General features: G+C 47.4%; 1 protein-coding gene across 4 annotated transcripts in view; it reads right to left on the reverse strand.

Moving 5' to 3' along the window:
* NISCH (nischarin) overlaps positions 1-10,940 on the reverse strand; it is a 34,785-nt gene extending 23,845 nt beyond the window's left edge. For 2 of the 4 annotated variants that reach the window (XM_008572555.1, XM_008572556.1), the window contains exons 1-3: positions 10,806-10,940; positions 8,549-8,632; positions 7,638-7,820 (exon numbers count right to left, since the gene is read on the reverse strand). In XM_008572555.1, coding sequence (XP_008570777.1) covers positions 7,638-7,820; positions 8,549-8,632; positions 10,806-10,901 — 363 coding nt within the window. In that variant the 5' untranslated portion in view covers positions 10,902-10,940. The remainder of the gene's footprint in view (positions 1-7,637; positions 7,821-8,548; positions 8,633-10,805) is intronic. The other 2 variants (XM_008572553.1, XM_008572554.1) reach the window with 2 other exon arrangements.
* Between the last annotated feature and the right edge of the window lie 49 nt (positions 10,941-10,989).

The following is a 10,989-nucleotide window of genomic DNA, read 5'->3' on the forward strand; positions in this document are numbered from 1 at the left end:
CCTGGCCTATGCCCCCGCGCCTCGCTCAGCCAGTGAGCAGGAACTGGTCCGTATGTGGGATCCGAACCCTCAGGCGGGAGCGCCGCCACGCTTCCCAAGCGGCACACTTATCCAGTGCGCCACCGGGCCGGCCCAACAGGTTAAGAATTTTAACTAATTGACAGATGGCCTTTTCGTAAGTAGATGGAGGCTGCACAATCACCCTCATAACTCACAGGAACATTGCTGCCACCAGGACATGAAAGTCACATGTCTATGGGACTCAAAAGGCACCAGATTGCAGGGGAGACAGGGTGTCCTTTTCCTGTTTTTCTCTTTGGTTGTTTGTTCCCTTCTCATTATCTTTTATACATCACAGTTATTTTAATGGTTGTTTACATGCTACAAAGATTTCCTCCCAGTCTGTCTATACCTTTTACCTTTGTTCCTGGTGGTTTTCCCAACATTGAGAAGTTTTTCATTTTTATGTTGTTTAACCTGTAATTCTTTTCCTTTGTTTTTCTGGAGCCTCTTCCTGCACTCCAAGATTTTTTTTTTTTCCTTTTTGTCTTTTTTCGTGACCGGCAACGGATCGCAACCCTCAGTGTCGCGCCCGTACCGGACCGGGACCGGCAACGGGATCACAACCCTCGGTGTTGCTCCCGCACCTCGCTCAGCCAGTGAGCGGCCGGTCTGTATGTGGAATCCGAACCCTCAGCGGGAGCGCCACCACACTTCCCAAGCGGCGCACTGTAGCAGTGCGCCACCGGGCCGGCCCTGCACTCCAAGATTTTAAAATATTCTCCTAATTTTCTTTTGGTCCTTTATGGTATCTTTTAAAAATGTGTTTATTTCTTTAATTGAAATTCAGTTTATATATAGTGTAAGAATAACTCCTCTCCCACCCCCTCCCTAATGGAAGAAAAGCCAAAGGGAGCAAAATGAGCAAACACCACTCTAGCTTTAGAGCACCACAGGGCACAGGGCCAAATGAAAAGGGCCAACTGAGGGACAAAGCAAGATGTGGGGAGAGGCTAGGGTTCACTCTGAAGGTCAATTTCAGTGTCTTGCAACCACTGAAACTCAATTACATTTTCTTTGGCAGCTGTGAAAAACTAAAGATCAGGAAGAACTTGGAATGATCCAAAGGCTTGTTTCTCCATGGATAGTTTTGAGAACCAAGCAATGTCTACAAATCAGCACTTCCCAATCCTCCCACAGCCAGACTGCCTGGATCTGAGCAGGTCCCAGGAGTTGCCAATCTGTACCCACCTCAATTCCCCAAGCGTAGCTCTGGGGCCTCTCAGGCACCATGCGGATACTGAAGCTCTCATGGGAAAAGGGACATTACAGATCTCTTTTGGGAAACACTATAGGTGTTATGGACACTATAGGTCTCTCATGAGAAAAGGGCTCTCTGACCCATGATCAGTACCAACCAATCCTCACCTTCCACAGCACCTTTCTTCAGGCAGCTGGCATCAGCTCAGAAAGAACATGGAGGAAAAATCACTCTGGACACCAGCCCTGCTAAAGGGACAGGGCTGGAATTTCCAGAAAACACAGAAAGCTGAGCTGGTGAGGGCCAAGGGCTTGTGCTAAGCAAACAAGCTTTTACTTGAGGAATCTCAAAAGCAAACTGTGTAACCATTTCTCTCCCTGCTCTTCCCGGCACAAGAAGAGCACACACTGCTGCAACACTTTCTGCTTGGTTCCCCAGGCTGACCTTCACCTCAGGAGGGAGCCTAAACCAGAGAGGAGCACAGAAAAGCCTCAGCCCCTGACCTAGAGCACTGGCCTCCTCAGAGCATTTGTGGGTCAAACTGTGGGCTTGTGAGCAGACATGTGCAGAATCAGGACTCCCAGGCCAGGAGGAGATGGGACACTGGTTGGCCCCTGAGTCCAAGCGGCTGCAGACGCTCCCAGGTCACTTGTGGAGACAGGTGACTCCCCACATGCTCCACCCAATCTGTGCTGAGGGACTTGAAGTGTTTAGGGGTGCCATGAATTCTGAACTGAAATGCATTTTTTAAAAAGACATTCTTTATACTTCAATAGAAATTTCAATTAAAAAGACATTAATATTAGTTATGTTTAAAAGCTATAATATAACACTCCCAAATGTGTTACAAACCAAGTGATCAGTGCAGAACAACCTGCCAGGATCACGTACTGGTGTGCGCCTTGGGCAGAAGTTTGAGCTTCACATATACATGCCATGGTCTAGCAAGGCTGTAGCTGTGTGACTTACATTTTGACTGAGCATGCCTGGGCATGCGGAGCCCTGTGACCAAGTGTACCCTGAAACACATACATAGGCCCTCAGTGAAAAACTCCAGGAAGGCCCTGACGCTTCTGCTTGGCACAGACTTGGGCAATATGCTTGTCAGTGGGGCATTAGCCAGGGAATCAATTACATGTTACCAAGGCTATCACCCAAGTGTGATTTAGACACACATGCTAAGGGTTGGGGGGTCCTTGTCTAAATTTTATTTTATGTTGGTGATGAGGCATTCTAGCAGAAGTCAGGTATAGTATGTGTGCTTCGACTTTAAGCAAAAATTCCCCATGGAAGGGTTCAAACGTAAAGTTTACTGAAGAGAATTCCAAGACTGTAAGTTAAGTTGAAAAGAAGTCTGTGGGGCTGAGCCCGTGGCGCACTCGGGAGAGTGAGGCGCTGGGAAGCGCAGCAGCGCTCCCGCCGCGGGTTCGGATCCTATATAGGGATGACCGGTGCGCCCACAGAGCTCACTGGCTGAGCGCGGTGCGGCCGGTCTCAAAAAGGACCAAAAAAAAAAAAAAGAAGTCTGTGAACATTCACAGCCTCAGTACATTGCAACTAAAATTATGCTAAAGCCAATGTTAAGACGGTAACAGTGCCATTAAAGCCCGATTTCAAATTTTAAAAAGCATCTTTATTCTAGCCAACTGGCTTTAAAATAAGAAAATAATATAAATATCACCTTTCAAGAGAACTGAGTGCCTTTCTGTATCAAGACAGTCCAGTAACGGCTGGCACATGGTAAACCTCAACCCTGGGCCTATCACTCTTTGAAGCCCTTGACCATCACTGCACCGTCTCCTGCAGGCCTCACAAGGGCCACCGGATCATCACTCTGCAGCTCACTAAACAGAGCTAAGGAACAGAGAGGTTAAATGACTGACTTGGAACAAACTTGGGAAGCAACAGGGCTGGGAGATAAACTCAGCTTTGCCTGTCTTCAAGTCTACTGTTAGACGTCTCACCCCCAAATGGCATGCTGAAATTCTCCATGGGATTCCACTCCATTGAATTTGAAGACCTTTGCTCTAGTGGTTCTGGGAAAGGGTCTGTCACCATGGATCCAGGAGGATCAGGGAACAGCTATCCAAACAGACAACAAGGCAATAGGCCCCGAGCTGCAGTGTGCCCTCTCACTGATACACAGGATGCACCGTCCCCCAGATTCTCCGTCGCAGAGTTGGCTGGGGAGAGAAGTGGTGTTTTAGGGCCGGCCCGTGGCTCACTTGGGAGAGTGTGGTGCTGATAACACCAAGGCCACGGGTTCGGATCCCTATATAGGGATGGCCGGTTACCTCACTTGGGAGAGCATGGTGCTGACAACACCAAGTCAAGGGTTAAGACCCCCTTACCGGTCATCTTAAAAAAAAAAAAAGTGGTGTTTTTTCTCCTTGTCATTTAAATCCTTACTGTAAAAGAATGAAGTTGGACCTCTACCTCACACCATATACTCATACAAAAATTAACTCAAAATGGATCAAAGGCTTAAAACGATGAAACTCTTAGAAGGAAATATAGATATAAATCTTTGTTACCATCAATTAGGCAATGGTTTCTCAGATGACAACAAAAACACAAGCAACCAAAGAAAAAAAATAGATAAACTGAATTTCATCAAAATCTAAAACTTTTGTGCTTTAAAGGGCACTAATAAGAAAATGAAAACCCTAGAATGGGTAGAAATATTTGCATATCACATTTCTGATAAGGGTCTACTATCCAGAATATCTATTTAAAATACCCTTATAACTCAACAACAAAAAGACAAGTAACCCAATTTTTTTTTTTTTTTTTTTTCTTAAAAGATGACTGGTAAGGGGATCCCAACCCTTGACTTGGTGTTGTCAGCACCACACTCAGCCAGTGAGCGAACCGGCCATCCCTATATAGGATCCGAACCCGGGGCCTTGGTGTTATCAGCACCGCACTCTCCCAAGTGAGCCACAGGCCAGCCCAAGTAACCCAATTTTAAAAGGACAAAAGATTTGAATACATTTCTCCAAAGAAGATATACAAATGGCCAATAAGCACATGAAAAGAGGCTCAACATCATAGTTATCAGGCAAATGCAAATCAAAATCAAATGAGGTACAACTTCACACCCGTTAAGATATTTATGATTAAAAAAAAAAAATTAGCAAGGATGTGGGAAATTAGAACCTATGCATTGCTGGTGGGAATGTAAATGGCACAGCCACCTTGAAAAACAATTTGACAGTTCCTTAAAAAACCAAACATAGAGTTACCATATGAGCCAACTTCCACTTCTGGGTATATACCCAACAGAAATGAAAACATAAGTTCATAAAGCTTGTACACAAATGTTCATAGCAGCATTATTCATTATAGCCCCAAAGTGAAAACAACCCAAATGTGCAACTGATGAATGGTTAAACGTGGTGTATCCAAATACAATATTACTCAGCCATAAAAGGACTGAAGGATTCATGCTATGATATAAACGGACCTTGAAAACATAATGCTAAATGAAAGAAGCCAGTCATAGAAGGCCACATACTGTACAATTTCATTTTTATGAAACATCCAGAACAGGCAAATCCAGAGACAGAAAGTAGAAGAGGAGTGACGGCCAGGGACTGGGGGGCAGGGAGAGATGAAGAGTTACTGCTAATGGATACAGAGTTCCTTTTTGGGGTGATAAAATGTTCTGGAATTAGACAGTGGTGATGGTTGTACAACTCTGTGAATATACTAAAAACTACTGAATTGTACACTTTAAAAGAATGAGTTTAACGGTATGTGAATTATATCTTAATTTTTTAAAAATCCACACAACAGCCAAATAGGGTTCCCTGGTTCCACCACATCTGATGTCAGCCCCACAAAAGGTGGAACACATCTAGAACAATTTCAGAGAGGACACTTGTGGTACAAAGGTTAAGAGAAACAATCAGAAAGAAGACTGACAAATCTTTCAGGCTCTGTTTGTTCAAACTCAAATGAAGATGTAATCCAGTGGCTCTCTACTGGGGGCAATTCTGCCCCCCAGAGGGACATTTATCAATGTCTGGAGACATCTTTAGTTGCCACAACTGGGTGGGGAAGTGTTGTCACTGGCATTCAGTGGGTAGAACCCAAGAATGCTACCAAACTATGCACAGGACAGCTTGTCACAGCAAGGAATCATTCAGTTTAAAATGTCAACAGAGCCACAGCTGAGAAACCCTGGTGTGAGCTAATGACTGGTCAGTTACTTTTTAAAATCCTTGGATTTATAGAACCTAGGGATCTGTTTGATAACAGTAATTTCAAATATGTCCAAACTGCTCCAAGTAGAGCATGCCTCAAACCAGAACCGCCACGTAGGCTGGCCCAGGCCCACCTCAGGCAACCGTGTCTCAGAAGAGCAGTCCAAGCCTTTCCATGCTCAGAGCTGGGCAACCTGAGGCAGCCAAGTGAGACCTCCTCTCCTCAAAGGCACAGGTCTTAAGCAATCAATTATACTTTCAATGGGCTGCTTATCAAGTTTCATCCTTAAGTGGCTAATCAAGGCTTTCTTTTTTTTTTTTTTAAAGATGACCAGTGAGGGGATCTGAACCCTTGGCTTGGTGTTGTCAGCACCACGCTCAGCCAGTCAGCCAACCAGCCATCCCTATATAGGATCCGAACCTGTGGCCTTGGTGTTATCAGCACCACACTCTCCCGAGTGAGCCACAGGCCAGCCCTAATCAAGGCTTTCTTAAAGTATTTCTTAAAATATCAACCAGTAAAGTTTATCTGGAAGAGTTGCATAAGGAATGCAAATTCTTTATCACATAATGAAATAAAATATAAAAAAATGTTTATAAGAAACTGTTGTTAACCCTGATGCAGGTATATGCTAAATAAAAACCAAAGCATATACATATATCCCATCTGTAAATGCCACCCTTTTTCCACATGGTCCAAGGCTACCATTATTGCCAAATTCCCAGACTCCAAGACAGGTTCAGCTGGGCTGGCCCGTGGCTCACTCGGGAGAGTGTGGTGCTGATAGCACCCAGGCCGCGGGTTTGGATCTTAGTTAAAAAAAAAAAAGAAAAAAGAAAGGTTCAGCTGCCTTACTCTGAAAAAACGTCAAGAAAGTTGTATTTTAAACATGGATGGGCCTTTAAGACCATAACCCACAGGTCCCTTCCTAAAAGGTGAGCCTGAAAAGGGAGTGAATTCTTTGGTTTCCCTGTATGTGGTGATTAAATATAAATTATTTGAAAATTTTTCATCCAGAGAAAACTACTCCTAACATTCTGGTGTATAACATTCTACAATTTTCCTAGACAAATATATCCATATCATTTTTCTGATAAAAATAGGACCACAGTCTGCATACTGTTTTATAACCTGCTGTTTTCATATAATATCTATTTTCCCATGTCAGCAAATCCACAGCTACGCCATCATTTCCCCAGCAGCATAATATCCAATTATATGGTTGTACACTTTGATTTTTTTTTAACCTCTTCCTATTGGATTTTTGGATTGTCTTCAATATCTTGTTACAATACTGGAATGACTACCTTTGTTCATATATCCTTTTTGCAGTTGCCTAATTTTTCCTTAGAATAAATTCTCAAAAGTGGAACCGACAGCTACTTTTAACACTTTGGTTTCACACGCCAATCTGCCCTTCTTGAAGTCTAACAACTCATCCTGCCACCAGAAGCCCACAAGAGTTGTTCCTCTACCCAGAAGGGGGCACAGATTGCCCTACGACATAGTCCCCTAGCAGAGGAGGTGTCTACCTTCAGCCTTAGTGCCCTGGCAGTGCAGACCCTGACCATATATCCCAAGATTACAATATTCTGACATCACAGACCGATTCCTTAATTAGTCTCAAGTTGTGAACCAAGAACTCAATAGCAGTCTATGCCAGGTGTCAGCTGTTTCTAATCCATCCTCATCCATTTGAATGGAAACCTAGTTTAGACACCCACATGCCATTTTTGCTAAACAAAGTGCCTTGTGGTAGAGGAAAACCTCTCTGTGGCCACAGTCAGTCTAACTTAAAGCATATCTGTCAACAAACTTCCCACACCCCATCCCTAGCCAGGGTGATGTTCCTCCATCTTCTAACCTCAGGGTCAAACTCCAGCCCACCTCTACTCAAAGCTGAGGTCTAGGGCCGGCCCGTGGCTCACTTGGGAGAGTGCGGTGCTGATAACATCAAGGTCACAGGTTTGGATCCCTATATAGAGATGGCCGGTTAGCTCATTTGGAAGAATGTGGTGCTGACAATACCAAGTCAAGGGTTAAGATCCCCTTACCAGTCATCTTTAAAAAAAAAAAAAAAAAAAGCTGAGGCCTACACTGGTTTGCTGCCTCAAGCTCTGGCAGTTGTGGGTTTGCAGCAAAGGTGAGGCCTCCGATAGGAACTTACATAGAAGTGAAAATGCAAGAAGTGGGCCAGCACTCGGGGGGCCACGCCAGGGAAGGCAGTTAGGAGCGTCTGAAGGTAGACCTCCAGATCCTTCTCCCTCTTCTCCACCAGGCTTCTTGAGTTTTTCCCAATTATCTTTTTAGGCGGAAGTAGATTTTTATCAATCTTTCTCTCTGCAACAAGCTGTAAGAAAACATAAGCACATCAACAACAGACCAAGAAGCTCTGTGTCTACCTAAGACCAAGGCAAGGAGCCTGAGGGCAGGCACTTGTCACAACTTCCATCGTCCCTCCCACCAGCAGTACCAGGATTAGTAATGAAACTAGTAGAATTTGGCCTCTTCAAACCCAATCAGTATTAGAAATACCAATACAATTCCCAGCAAGGAACTCCATCTGGAAGCTTCAGAGACATTCAGAAAAGTAACACCTCCGGGTCCCTAAAATCATCTTTTCCAAACCAGAACAAAAACCAATCAGGGCCAGTGGTATGTCTTTAAAACACTCACACTGCAAATGACACAGAAAAAGGCAGCTCTCTCCAAAAGCAAAGAAAGAACTGGAATCACAGGCAGATATTAAAGTATAGGCTCTGGAACAGCTATAGTTAGGTGGAACAAGTTCAGACCTGTCACCTCCCCAGGAAACTGTCCTGGCATCTCATATCAAGCTAGGACTAGCAATCTTAAAACTGAAATTCAAAAATGCTCCTTGCAGACTGTCTCATGATAGGGTTGAACTCCTAGGATCCACCAGTTCTTTTACCAGCTACATTAATAAACTGGCTTATCAAAGAAGTAAACTATAGACATGAAACCTGTTTTGCCCTAAAACTAATGTGTGGCACAATGAGAATTTGGCCTAAAAGCCCCCAGTCCCTGAGATGCAGGCTCCAAGCTCGTAAGCGATACCTTTTCATGCAGGTCATGGAAGTCGCTGTAGCGGTGTTTGACTGTCCACTCATGGCTGCCATCAGTGACCTGGATGATGTAAACCTAAAAGGGAAAACCAACAGCCCCTATGGCAAGGAGAGCCAGCCAGCAACAAGGAGTCCCCTCGTCCCGCAACAACAGCTGCAGGGCACTCAGAGACCCCCCACCTCAAATGGCCAAAGTCAGGCTGCTATTGCCCATCAGCCTCTTCACCTGATCCTTGCTGAACAGCAGGGCCCCCTCTTAGCCTCCTCCATGGACCCAGCACTAGGTCTGGGAAGCACATGGGACAAGCCTGTGACTTTACCTATCAGTAAGGAATGGAAAAGGTGACTCTACCACAAACCACCTCTTTAGTTTTTTATCTCCTGCCTGCCTCCAGGTAATTCAAAACCCAACCTGAGCTGCAGGGAAGGCCACCCCTTCCAAGGGAGAGAGAGCAGGGGCAGATCCAGCAGGACCAGCTTCTCTGCTGTACTTCTTTCCAAGTGTCCTGATTACATCCTGGAAGCAAGTTTTTTTGCAAACCTTTCAACTGGTTCATGGCTGTGATTTCTGCTGCTGAGCAAGGAGTCAAGGCACCAAGAAGCTGATGGGGGGAGGCAGTGGTGGGCCTAACAGGAGCACCTACCAATCAAGCCCTAACAGGAGGCATCATGGCTTAGTGGTTAAGGAAGACCTGGGTTCAAAACCTAGGTCTGCCATTTCCTGCCTGTGGCTTATATGTCACTTATGTAAATTACTGGGAGACTAAGCCCTCTCAGAGCCTCAGTTCTTCTGACTTAAAATCTAGTAAGTATAAGGATTAAGTAAGGTAATGCATTTAAAATGGTTTGTACAGTGCCTGACACTTAGCAAATGTTCAAAAGGTAGGTGCGTTAATAATATCCAGCTCAGCACACCAACAGGGAGAACTTTTTGAAGATGACCCTCCACCTGAATGCAGCCCATGGGTGATGGCCAGCCAGTCATCAGCTCAGAGACCTCACCCCCTACCAGGCCCCCTGGTCCTGGTTTCCCTCCCCTCTCTGCAGCATTCAGGGAAGAAGGAGGAGCTGAATGCAGCCCATGGGTGATGGCCAGCCAGTCATCAGCTCAGAGACCTCACCCCTTACCAGGCCCCCTGGTCCTGGTTTCCCTCCCCTCTCTGCAGCATTCAGGGAAGAAGGAGGAGATAACAGTCAACTCAGCCGAAGCCTCTAGCCCTGAAGAGCAGCCATTTCTCCAGCGCATGCCTGTTGCTCCAGGAGCCGCCCCCAGCCCCTCTTCCCATTCAGGCGCTTCCCTCCCCTTGCCCCCAAGAAAGGAAAAAGCCAGAGGAATGGCCCTCAGGAGGGGGTTAGGATGTGGGCCAAGGGGGTGGGGCGCAGGCAGGGCCAAGGCCCCCACCCACTCCCCAACCTCTGGGAACAAAGGACAGGAGGCTGGGAAATGCTCAATACGCCCCCAGCCCAGGGCCAGTTTTTGCCAGGCAGCCCAGCAGGCTCACAGGCATCCAACCCCATCACAGTTGGGAACTACCCCCCTTTTCTGTCCTGTCTCCCTTATAGCCTAAAAGTGTGTATGCGCGGCTTGCTGCTTTACCTCGCCCAAAGTCCAAACCCACCAAGCCCCGGAGGTTTCTAGGTCTTGCGCTTCGGCCTTGAGACCTCCCCACTCCACACTTCCCCAAGGCTGGGCTCCACCCCTCCCCCATTCTTGTCTCCGCCCACCCCCAAATCCTCGCGGCCCCAGATCCTTCCTTCACTTCTCAGAGCAGATTTCACCTGTGAACCCAGGACCCCCCAGATCAAGGTTCCGCCCTCTCTCCTTCTTCACCGCCTGCGGGGTCCCGATCCTTTCCCCTAATTCTATCTGTCGGAGACCTGTTCCCGGACACCCTGTCACGGTCTCCCAGGCCCGCGCCCCTCCAGGCCTGGAGGATCTAGAGGGGCTCCGCCTCATGTAGACACCTCCCTCCCTAGATCCCCTTTATCCCTAGATCCCACCCAACCCAAGCCTCCTTTTCTGATCACGTACGCCTTTCCCAAACCCCCTCCCCGGCCCCCCGCACCGAAACCTTCCTCCTGGATCTGTGGGGCCCAGACCCCTTCCCCAGATTCCCCCGTTCAGGCCTCCCTCTTCGGAATTGCAGACCCACCCCTCTGCCCTCCTCCCGGTTGCGGACCCGTCCCCGGACTCGGACTCCCGGTTCCAGCCGCCACCCCCGATTCGGGTGCCCGCGCCCCCAGCATACCGTATACGTGTCCACGAGCTCGGAGCCTGCGACGCGCGCCTGCTTGGCCGGCTCGGCCTCCCGCTCCTGCACGAAGCTGCGCGCCGCCGCCGCCATGTTCGGGGCTCCGCAGCCACCGCCGCCCGGCGCAGACTGGCGGCAGCAGGGGGCGGGGTCAGCGTCCTACCGCCCCTCGGCCCCCGCA

Source organism: Galeopterus variegatus, unplaced genomic scaffold (genome assembly GCF_000696425.1).
Source record: "Galeopterus variegatus unplaced genomic scaffold, G_variegatus-3.0.2 Scaffold806, whole genome shotgun sequence".
In the NCBI taxonomy this organism is placed as follows: Eukaryota; Metazoa; Chordata; class Mammalia; order Dermoptera; family Cynocephalidae; genus Galeopterus; species Galeopterus variegatus.